Source organism: Ambystoma mexicanum, chromosome 5q (genome assembly GCF_040938575.1).
Source record: "Ambystoma mexicanum isolate Mex_15411 chromosome 5q, UKY_AmexF1_1, whole genome shotgun sequence".
Lineage (NCBI taxonomy): Eukaryota > Metazoa > Chordata > Amphibia > Caudata > Ambystomatidae > Ambystoma > Ambystoma mexicanum.
Genome location: NC_090933.1, coordinates 884223622 through 884235732, shown reverse-complemented (window position 1 = coordinate 884235732; position 12111 = coordinate 884223622). Strand labels below are relative to the sequence as shown.

Genomic DNA, 12111 nt, shown 5'->3' with positions numbered 1-12111 from the left:
GTCAAGTTGTCAAATGTGTCGCTCCAGATCATATAAATGTCGTCAATGTACCGTAGCCATGTCATAATCGATGCAGAGAAAGGGTTAGAAGAATCAAAAATACATTGTTCTTCAAGGTCATCCATATATAAGTTTGCCAAATCTGGAGCAAAAGTTGCTCCCATGCTTGTGCCTTTGAGTTGGTTGTAAAAACGTCCGTTATATAGAAAAAAATTCTCTGTTAGAGCGAGTCTAATGCATTCTAAAATGAATGCAGTGGGGACACTATTAAGTGTTCTAGTACGTCTGTCTAAGTATTTTGCCATCACCTTCAGGCAATCCTGTTGTGGGATGCTGGTGTAGAGACTAACCACATCAAAGGTCACCAAGATGTCTGATGGACTGAGTTGAAAAGTCTCCAATTTTTTTAACATACTGGTAGTGTCTTTGACATATGATTTCATTTGGGACACAAAGGGTCTTAAGAACCAATCTGAATAGACTGAAAGCGGCTCAAGAATAGAATTAATCGCCGCTACAATAGGTCTACCGGGGGGTGTTTTTTCATTTTTATGAATTTTTGGAAGGATGTAAAAAGCCGGAATGGTAGGTTGTGTGTTGACCAAAAAGTCTTTTTCTTCCGGCTCTATCCATCCTTCATCCATTGCATGTTTCATGAGGCTACTTATCTCATCTTGGAGCCTTGGTGTGGGATCTTGCGCCAGTTCCCTATATGCAGTTTTATCATTGAGATGTTTCATTGCTTCTGTTTCGTATGCTTCTTTGCCCCATAGCACTATTCCGCCCCCTTTGTCTGCGGGCTTGATTATAAATAAGTCGTTGGACTGTAAAGATTTTAGAGCCTCTCTCTCAGCCTTTGTGAGATTGTCTCTCGAGTTGTTTTTGGTTTTTATCATACTTTGAATTTCGTGAGACATTCTTTGTTCAAACGCTAGTATCGCTGGACTGACCATTGCGTTTGTAGGTGTAAACTTGGAGGGTGGTTTTAGACCTGTAATGGACGGTTCTTTTCTCGATGGTGTCGAGTTCCTAAAAAAATATTTTAGGCGTATTGTTCTATAGAACTTTTGAAGTTCTATTTCTGTCTCAAAAGATTTTGCCTTAGTGGTAGGAACAAAAGACAAACCTTTAGAAAGGACACTGATTTCCGTGGAAGAAAGGGTGTGTGAAGTTAAATTGAAGATCGGTACTACCAAGTTGGGGGTGGGCCCTGCCAATTCCTGGTATTCATCCGGGGTGGTCCTGGATTCTTGTTGCGGCCGCGTTTGCCCCGGCCCCGAAAAAATTGGGGCGGGGGTCCTGCTTGGCTAGTATCTGAACCGCTACTTGAGGAGGCATTTGAGGAGTTGGAAAAATTGACAAATTGTTTGTTCCTATTGCCTGCATTGTATGTTCGACCTTGGTTGGCCTTCTGTAGGTCTTCATAATAACTTCCTACAAGATAAGGGTATGTTTTTGTCTCCTTATATTGTTCAACGTCTTTCTTCAACTTCCAAATTTTTTTGTCTAGAGTTAATTTTTTGAATTTACTTATTTCATCTTCAATCTTTTCTAAAGTTTCTTTAATATCTTTGATGGTTTTGTCTCGTTTGATTTTGTCTTCTAAAGCTGCAATTTCTATTTTTTGTAGGTCTGCTTCTTCTTCTGCCGTATCTATGATTAGTATCAATAGATCTCTTGAACACTTATTGCTTACTCCACTGAACTTGCTTTTAAACTTTGAGTTATTCGTGAATACTCTGGGGATGTTTCTGATTTGCAAGCCCTCTGGTATTGTGCCTGCTTTCAGATATGCCAGCATAACAATACCAGAGGGCTTGCAAATCAGAAACATCCCCAGAGTATTCACGAATAACTCAAAGTTTAAAAGCAAGTTCAGTGGAGTAAGCAATAAGTGTTCAAGAGATCTATTGATACTAATCATAGATACGGCAGAAGAAGAAGCAGACCTACAAAAAATAGAAATTGCAGCTTTAGAAGACAAAATCAAACGAGACAAAACCATCAAAGATATTAAAGAAACTTTAGAAAAGATTGAAGATGAAATAAGTAAATTCAAAAAATTAACTCTAGACAAAAAAATTTGGAAGTTGAAGAAAGACGTTGAACAATATAAGGAGACAAAAACATACCCTTATCTTGTAGGAAGTTATTATGAAGACCTACAGAAGGCCAACCAAGGTCGAACATACAATGCAGGCAATAGGAACAAACAATTTGTCAATTTTTCCAACTCCTCAAATGCCTCCTCAAGTAGCGGTTCAGATACTAGCCAAGCAGGACCCCCGCCCCAATTTTTTCGGGGCCGGGGCAAACGCGGCCGCAACAAGAATCCAGGACCACCCCGGATGAATACCAGGAATTGGCAGGGCCCACCCCCAACTTGGTAGTACCGATCTTCAATTTAACTTCACACACCCTTTCTTCCACGGAAATCAGTGTCCTTTCTAAAGGTTTGTCTTTTGTTCCTACCACTAAGGCAAAATCTTTTGAGACAGAAATAGAACTTCAAAAGTTCTATAGAACAATACGCCTAAAATATTTTTTTAGGAACTCGACACCATCGAGAAAAGAACCGTCCATTACAGGTCTAAAACCACCCTCCAAGTTTACACCTACAAACGCAATGGTCAGTCCAGCGATACTAGCGTTTGAACAAAGAATGTCTCACGAAATTCAAAGTATGATAAAAACCAAAAACAACTCGAGAGACAATCTCACAAAGGCTGAGAGAGAGGCTCTAAAATCTTTACAGTCCAACGACTTATTTATAATCAAGCCCGCAGACAAAGGGGGCGGAATAGTGCTATGGGGCAAAGAAGCATACGAAACAGAAGCAATGAAACATCTCAATGATAAAACTGCATATAGGGAACTGGCGCAAGATCCCACACCAAGGCTCCAAGATGAGATAAGTAGCCTCATGAAACATGCAATGGATGAAGGATGGATAGAGCCGGAAGAAAAAGACTTTTTGGTCAACACACAACCTACCATTCCGGCTTTTTACATCCTTCCAAAAATTCATAAAAATGAAAAAACACCCCCCGGTAGACCTATTGTAGCGGCGATTAATTCTATTCTTGAGCCGCTTTCAGTCTATTCAGATTGGTTCTTAAGACCCTTTGTGTCCCAAATGAAATCATATGTCAAAGACACTACCAGTATGTTAAAAAATTGGAGACTTTTCAACTCAGTCCATCAGACATCTTGGTGACCTTTGATGTGGTTAGTCTCTACACCAGCATCCCACAACAGGATTGCCTGAAGGTGATGGCAAAATACTTAGACAGACGTACTAGAACACTTAATAGTGTCCCCACTGCATTCATTTTAGAATGCATTAGACTCGCTCTAACAGAGAATTTTTTTCTATATAACGGACGTTTTTACAACCAACTCAAAGGCACAAGCATGGGAGCAACTTTTGCTCCAGATTTGGCAAACTTATATATGGATGACCTTGAAGAACAATGTATTTTTGATTCTTCTAACCCTTTCTCTGCATCGATTATGACATGGCTACGGTACATTGACGACATTTATATGATCTGGAGCGACACATTTGACAACTTGACAAAGTTCCATGAATGGTTAAATGCGCAAAACTCTAATATACAGTTCACAATACATACTGACCTGCATACCATACCGTTCCTGGACCTTCAAATACAAAAAACTGAGACGGGAAGTATAGAAACAATCTTATACAGGAAGCCCACAGACAAAAACACATTGCTCAGTTATCACAGCTTTCATCCGCTGAGTTTAAAAGAAGGACTTCCCTACGGGCAGTTTCTGCGGATTCGCAGAAACTGTACACAAGTTGAAACGTACAAAAAACATGGAAAATGTTTACAAAAAAGATTACAAGATAGAGGCTATCCGAAAAAGACAATCCACCGGGCATATAAAAGAGCATTGCATAGTAATAGGATGACTTGCCTAGAGTCCATGCACCGGCGTAAGGAAGAGGAAAAAATAACATGTGTCAGCACATATAGTCCTATTAGTAACCATCTCAGAAAGATCATTAAAAAACACTGGCACATGATCAAAACTGAAGATTTTAATCCCCTTATGCCTCGTTTTGCCTTCAAAAGACAACGTAACATCAAAGATACCTTGGTTCACACTTACCCTGTTGCGCCCAAGGCTGTGATTACCCAGACACAACTCTGGGGCCTACCACCAGTTGTGGGGCATCACCGCTGTGGAAAATGTTCAGTCTGTGCACAGACCACCACTATGAAAAGTATCCAATTGCGCAACACCCTAGTACAGCTAAAGACATTTACCAACTGCCTTACCAAATGGGCTGTATATGCCATAAAATGCCCTTGTGACCTAGTATATATAGGGAAGACCAAACGACAGGTACGTCAAAGAATCTGCGAACACAAATCTTGTATTCGGAATGAAATTGACAATAAACCCTTAGTGGCCCATTACATTCAACAACAACATAAATGCACAGATCTACTATGGTGTGTCATACAGGTCATCAAACCCTCCCCCAGAGGAGGTAATATGGATCTTGAGCTCACAAGATGCGAGCAGAAATGGATTCACAATTTAGATACGGTTAAATATGGCCTGAACATTGCCATAGAATGGAATGCATTCCTTTGAAGCCACCCCTATTTAACTTGTTGATGGGTGGTTATATCTGGAGGCTCCCTTTTTTAAAAAGGGTGCTTGCTAGAATTAGCTGTCCAGTATCAAGATCCCTTACTCTGGAGCAAAACTCGTATAAATAGGACCCCATGACTGCCACGTAACAAATTATAGCACAACCTATAGTGCATGACGACTCTCAGCTACAATCTTGGAAGGATAGAGTACATCTCCCCTCATATAAATATCGCTAGGGCGCCAAAAAACAATGGCCCGTGGACACATCAAATGCTAGATAATGAAGGCCAGGCTGCGTTCTGCATAACAAAAGGAGTGGGCGATCTTTAACACAGTAACACTAAACAGACCACCAACACATAGAAACACTGCTTTTCCCCACACACTATTGCAATACCGATAACACTATCTATAGGTGTTATTTTTTGGAATTAAACGGAGAAAAGAAAGGGGGCCATGCAAGAGCAAAATTACCCAATATAATTGCGGCACAACCGGATAATACAAAGGCGCTTTCTAATATATGATGCCAGTAGCTGTTATAAATCACTTGAGTATATCACATTACCAGGTGCAATATTACAAAAGGTGTCATTCATACGGCCGGCATTTGATTTGCAATAATACAAAACATGGCCTTTTTTGGCCCTTGACTACAAGTTCCAGCAGCCTTATAGTCACGTTCCAAAGGCTACAAATGTGAGGTAAATACGGGTCTCTTATCACGTGACTCGATTCAAAAACACACCATTACTCTGCAGAACGAGCTCTTGCCGCTCTTGCAGACTTCCAGCTTTCACTCGGACATAAACAACACAGATCAAGGTAAGGGTTAGAACAGCTTCAATGAATTCAGAGTTTTAAATTATACAAGCCTTAACCGCACTGTCAGCATGACACAGTGATCACAATGACTGATAAGCTTGCTCGTAAAATCTGACACGAACGGCACTGATTACAACAGGTCATAGAAACACGTGCATTTTAAATAAACATGCAAAAGTCAAGCTGCAGTTTGCAAGGCGGTGAACACGGGGCCAAATGCTTGCACATTGTCTATCTTTATAATTCGTGACAGTAGTACATTTAAAATAATTATAGAAAATAGAAAAATGAACCATAGCCATGTCATGCATCTTTGGGCAATATCCTTTAGAGTTTCACAAGCAATAATGCAAAAGGCGCTTTGTAAGCCGACTATATTATAGCACAGGCTTTCATTAATTGCAAACAGCCTGCGGCCCACAGTCCATGTTTAAATAAACGCAGCAACAATAAAGTCATAAAAGAATAAAGCCGACTATATTATAGCACAGGCTTTCATTAATTGCAAACAGCCTGCGGCCCACAGTCCATGTTTAAATAAACACAGCAACAATAAAGTCATAAAAGAATGATGACTATTCTAACATGCTGTAATATATCCATTCAACAGCGAGTTCTTTTTCTCCTTTGATTTAGGCAGCACTATAACCACCAGAATAACGGTACATGCCCTGCCAATGAATGGTACCAAGTGAAATACAGAAATACAAAGACCAACCTTGAAAACAAAGCCACAGAAGTTGCTAATCTGTAAGTCAATTTAGTTCACTTAATAAATAGCCTGTAGTAGAAGTAACATAACACTAAGTAATGGTCGTTTCTAATTAATTATAGGAACCAAGACCAGAGATGGCAATACCCGGCCACATCCGAGAGTCTGACCAGTCTCAATAGTCCTAACTTCAGTCTATGGACCATAGGTGGGTTTAGTGTGCGTGTCTAGAACAGTGTAATCTAGCCATCGCCTTGATGCTATCCAGTTGGGAATTGCAACTCTTTTTCTATTTCATTCTTATACATTAATATATGTATATTTATCCTTTTAGATGTGCTAGTGTGCCTAATGGGGAACAAGAATAATCTACCACAAAGTAACCATTTGTCCTGAAGATGGCCCAACATTTACCTTAGTGATCACTGTTGACAGAGGTGGTACACTACAAAGGGCCGAAACATATGTCGACTGCTAAAGGGAAAACCTAATGTTTTTTCCCCTGTCACTAATGCATATTTTGACTCACTGTTATGCACAAAGCTGTTTAAGTTGTAGTATTCCCCTGTTAGAATAGATGAATGATGACTGAATGTTTTAATTGAAAATGTATTAAGTTTGCTATGTTTTGTTAAGCTTGTAACGTTTTTAGGTATTCTTGTGACTATTAAAAAGATAGAATTTTTTGTACCTAGCAGCATTTTTTTGCAATTCTTCCCAAAAAGGCGATAACCTTACTAACAAATTGTACAGGTTAACCTTCACCTTTTAAGATAGGCCATGATTTTGTCTTGGACCAAGCTAATGAAAGGAGCCTCTTAAGGCACGTGCAGCAGAACGGCTGCAGACTCCAACTATGGAACTCCTGTTGTCTCCGTCTCTCAATGTGGGCCTGCAGGCCTACACAGTGTGATCACTGTCCTGCGGCCTTGGCCTGCAGGTGACACGCCATGTTCCCACGGCCCTGCAGGTCCCTGCTGGTCTGGGCCCGCCAGACCAACCTGGTGCCCCAGGTCCAGGCAAGTCACCCACCATCCAGGATGTTATCGACATCCACGGTGCTCCGGCACCTAGGCTGTGCCCCACAGCCTCACTGGGCCCTGCCCTACAAGTACCTATAAGTCCGGGTGACGCCGGCACACCAGCATGGTGCTGGCCCCTCCAGTACCAGTGAGACCGACCGCGTGACCACCACCGGACTCACAAAAGTTTGTTTGCGCGCCATGCCCACCTTTCTCAAAGTCGGACAGGACGGAGCAGACTGCCGCAGCTGCTCTTTGTTGCGCCAACCGAAATTCCTATTGTAATGAAGCGTAACTGCAGCAAGATCCACATTTGCCCACTATTCCACATGTTTTGCCATCCTGTGGGGTCTGTTGAGTTACTGGGCATTCTACTAAACAGGAGCCTGGTATGCTGCAACGGCAAGAGCTCAACAACTCTGTAAACAGAAGCACGAGGAACAATAGGCCTGATGGCCAGAGGCAAACACATTCAATCTTTCCCGAATGAAGAAATAGGAACAAACCTCTCCATGCAGACCAGAGTCCAGGTCAGTCGCCAACACCTGGGCCACGGGCGTGCCGGTCTCTGCTCCCTCCGGTGTGGTCACCTCATAGGTGGAAGAGGTGAAGAATGGGACATTGTCGTTCACGTCTGCAAAGACAGGTGAGATGTATACACTTAGGCAGGGCGGTATCCACGAACACTCATACATACTCAACATTAAGCCTTGTTGGTTTTCATTCTACACACAACACACAGGGGCCAGAGTCGGTTAGGCTATGGCAGTAATCTTCGACCAAACCGAGCAACAGCAGCGGCTGGTAGAGGTTTACCGACGGGTACTGTGTGTGCGCATCCATTTAGAGCAAAGGACCTTCCTACATTGCACAAAGGCTTCATCTCTTTTTAAAGACATCATGCACATTTTACTACTGTTAAACAGCCATCGTATAGATATTTTTTATATTTCAATCTTTTATTGAGTAATAACCACCGAAATTCAGATTAAACACTCCCATGAAACACTATAAGGCCTCCGTACCAGAGGAGGTCTCTTTCAATGCCCTCAAACTACAATTTTTTTTCCCAACAAGTAAATTAATGTATACTACTCCACACCCCTCACCTCCCGTAACAAAGAGGTGCTAAGAATGGGGTGGTGGGGTCAGAGTGGACAGGAACTTTAACCTCCTTTGCACAGCACTGCCAAGCACGTTGCCTATGATCTCCGGTGGCACACCTACCCCTCCACCCCCCACTGCCCTTTGCAAAACCTACATCTCTCCAAGGCCACCACAGTGCATGACGCAGAACTAGCCCCTTTGAACTGCAGCTAATTCATGACCACCCTCTTTTAGGGACTGCCCCCGTGTTACCCCTTAGGTGAAGTCTATTACTATGCCACGGTGATAAGTACCAGCGGCTCTGAGTTGTCTTCCGCTTACGAGTCTTCCCTCATTTCGTTGCTGTCGGTAGGTCTCTGCACTCCACCACATCGCTGTCTTCTTGCAGCGCTTCCTAAGACCCACTGTTTGCTTTCCCGCTTATTGAGAAGCCGAGTCTTCCCCGATTGCAAGAACGTCTTTATTCGAAACTAAACATTACATTTTTTACAGGCAAGAAAGGTAACCAAGGATTCTGTTGAAAGAGTGCTCATGCTCCACACATTTCCCACAAAGGGCTGACAGGGACTGAAACAACAGTAGCGCTCCAAAAGATAAACTGCCCTTCATCCGCGATGAGAGGCGCACTCGCGCCTGTCTTTAGAGCTAGTTCCTATCGTCGACTTGTGGCTGTAATGTACAACATGAGTGTAGCAAGTCATCGGGCAATGCATGGTTCACTGTGCTGGATTTTCTGGGGTGAAGTCCCAAAGCAAAAATGGGGGGGACTCATTAACATGCTAATTGAATGTGGCGTCACCAGAAATTAGCATATCAAGGTGCCGTCTGAAAAAAGTGGGTGGGGGGGCTCCTGGAAAAAGTGGGGGGAATCTGCCCACCCGCGAGTACGCTCAGCTTGAGCCCTGTATCATTTCCCTAATGGCCTAGGACTGTCACAGTGGCGTCACCAGGAATCAAATTTAGGAGAGGCACAGAGGGGGCCAAAGACAAAAGTTGGGGGCGGCCACAGACACATGTGGGGGGCCACTTATGAAAGGTAATGTGTGACATCACAAGCACTGCTGCAGAGAGACTTTTGTGCACACCAACTACCCACACCCCACTGCACCTCCCCTCCCATCAGAATGCAGGCACGAAAGGCCCACCATTAGCAGTTTTGTGCTCTACATTCTGATGGGAGGGACTGCAAGCTGCTCTGCACCCTATGGAGGTCGCTGTGGAGAAGCCGGGCAGGAACATCTGAGAAGTGGCTCGTGCTCATGTTCATACCAGTGCCAGAATGCATACCAAGATCACTGCTAGCTTTGGGACAAAAGGAGAGTATTTGCCGTGTGATATGCAGACATTTGCCTTAGTGAGTGTCACAAATAACAACCACGAACGGAGAACACGGTCACTGCTCGCCTTAGGTAAAGGGGGCAGAAGGGGGGGCACGGGCCCTCCCAGGCACCCCCTAGCAACGCCACTGGACTGTCAGTGCCACCAGGGACTACTGCCGGCTAATCCTACATCTCACCATGCCTGTATTGTGTGCCGAGAAGCATGTTGAGGTGTCGAGTTAATCAGGAGGGGGGCGACCATGTTCTGCAAGACAATTGCTTTTCTCCTGTGAAAAATAATCTCTCTTTTCACTGAAGAAAGAAACTCAAAGCCATGTCTATAGTCACTGATGGGTAAAATCATCTCAGCATCCACTAATCTCCAGAACCAAAGTGGAGGCGTCTTGAATTCCAGCCAATCAACAAGAGGCCCAAGCGTGTTTCTTGTTAAGCCCGCATTAGCACTAGCGCAGACCTGATGCTAACGCCTCTGCACTGTGCCTTGTTTCAGCAGCAGCAGCAGCCTCAGCCCTCGGTACACTTCTCTCTAAAAGCATTTTGGGGCTTGCAGAAGAAACAGAATAATGTTGGGGGGTAGGGGGAGTTCGATTGTAACTCTTCTGGAACCACATATTCCATTGCACCTGCGAACATTCTGATTTCTGGGTTTACCATCAACAGCCCGTTATCTAGCTCACCCAGAGGACCAATGAGAAGACGACGACATGGACATTTTGTCTTCAAAAAGATATGGAACTGCAAGCCCCACAGACGATGCAGGATTGCTTTAGCAATCTGAATTCTGATCAACAACCAGGCCAACCCTTTGGAAGGGAAGCTTTGTGCTCGGCCCGCACTACCATCGGAGGTGGGTCACTTCTGTGTTCCTAACTGAGTTTCTATGAACAGATGTGGCTAGGCTATATTTTATTTGGAGGTAGGATTTTTTGCTTTGGGCTTTTAATTTCCTTTTGGCTAAGATACATTTTCACGAGCAGTATTGAAAGTATACAAACACCAGTTGGTTCCAGTTGTATTAAACCAATGTTAACATATTTCATCTTGACCTCTCACTTCAATCACTGGAAACATTGTGTGTAGCTACCAACCTCATTAAAACGCTGTCCACCTTGATGGCGTTACTGTGAGGGAGGGGCAGAAGAGCAATGCGCGGCCTAGCCCAAGCACTCAGGGGGAGGGCTATTGGTCTCTGATTTTCACAGGGTTGTCGCAAGCAATGGGGGTCACTTTGCATTCAGAAAAATATAAAGCAGGCATGTTAAGTAGAGCACTGGTGGGGAGGTTCAATTCCAGCTCTCATGGTTGCTCCCTTTTAGTGCATCACTGTAATGGACACCTTACATTATATCTTTCTTTTATTTTACTCAGCTAGTCTATTTCAAAAACAACACCCAACATTTCATTCAAACAGTGGTTTAGTTTTAGGCAGTTTCATAATAACAGTTTACATTTAAAAGGGGTGTACCACACTGGCAGCAAAGTTAAGTCTTAAATTAAAGGGCTGCTCCCTGTTTTCAAAGTCTAGTGTCTATCCTTTACACGGACAATGTTCTGGTTATTTCGTTTGAGCAAGGGCATATAAGCTTAAACACAGCCCAGTACGTCTCTATGTGCCAGGGATAACAGTCAGTGCCTACATGGCAGAATTCACAGGGTCCAAGAGGTAAGAGGTGTGACCAGGCCTATTGTCAGAAGGAGGGCGCCCGCACTCCTACGCCCTCCCAAGGTGTCTGCGTAAGGGCTGGCCCTCTCCCGGGCAATCCTTACCTGGAATGTTAGCGGCGGGGCATTGGCGGACCCCGCCACAAACCAGGTAGCAGCAGGACGAAACGCTGCAGCAGCCCGGCACGAAGAACAGCCATGGGACGTCGCGGCAAGACGTGAACATGACCAGTTGGGAGAGGAGGCAAAATCCTGTGATGCAGGAGGCGGGACAGCATGGCCGCTGCAGCAGGAGGAGAGTGTGGCTCCAAATGGCAGTGCCAGTTGGATCCCACATATACAAAAATGACTAAACCACCAGGGATTTAAATTAATGATTAAAGGCCCTTACAGCGGCCTCCCTAAAGCAGGTACCACTAGCCCACCAGAGAATATATTAAGCGCCTTAAATATTGGGAACAAGGGCTCCCTCTGGACCAGTACATGGCCCAAGTTGGAAACTGGGCTGGACTAGACAGAAAAGCCATTTTAAGCCTTCCCTTTGCCCTTCCCATGACACATGCCCTCAAGGAAGGTAAGGTATTAGATAGGGTAAGTAGCCAATCCTGGGTGGTGGTGGGGTAGTTAGGTAAGTGTGTGTGAGTGGCTTAGTGTGGGTTAGTTGGGTGAGGACAGGAGGTGGTGGAGGACATATAAGAGACCAGAGGAGGCGAGAGCGACAGGAGTGCGGGGGCTATTGAAGAGAGGAGGTCTGTGGCGTGTTTGTGTGTGAGAGTGGATAGTGTGAGGAATAGAGGTAGAGTAGGAG

The 12111-nt window shown here is 44.1% G+C and overlaps 1 protein-coding gene across 1 annotated transcript in view; it reads right to left on the bottom strand.

Moving 5' to 3' along the window:
* LOC138497739 (neural-cadherin-like) overlaps window positions 1-12111 on the bottom strand; it is a 609504-nt gene that overhangs the window by 210403 nt on the left and 386990 nt on the right. Inside the window, exon 14 of the mRNA XM_069621376.1 lies at window positions 7701-7828. Within this exon, the coding sequence (XP_069477477.1) occupies window positions 7701-7828 (128 nt within the window). The remainder of the gene's footprint in view (window positions 1-7700; window positions 7829-12111) is intronic.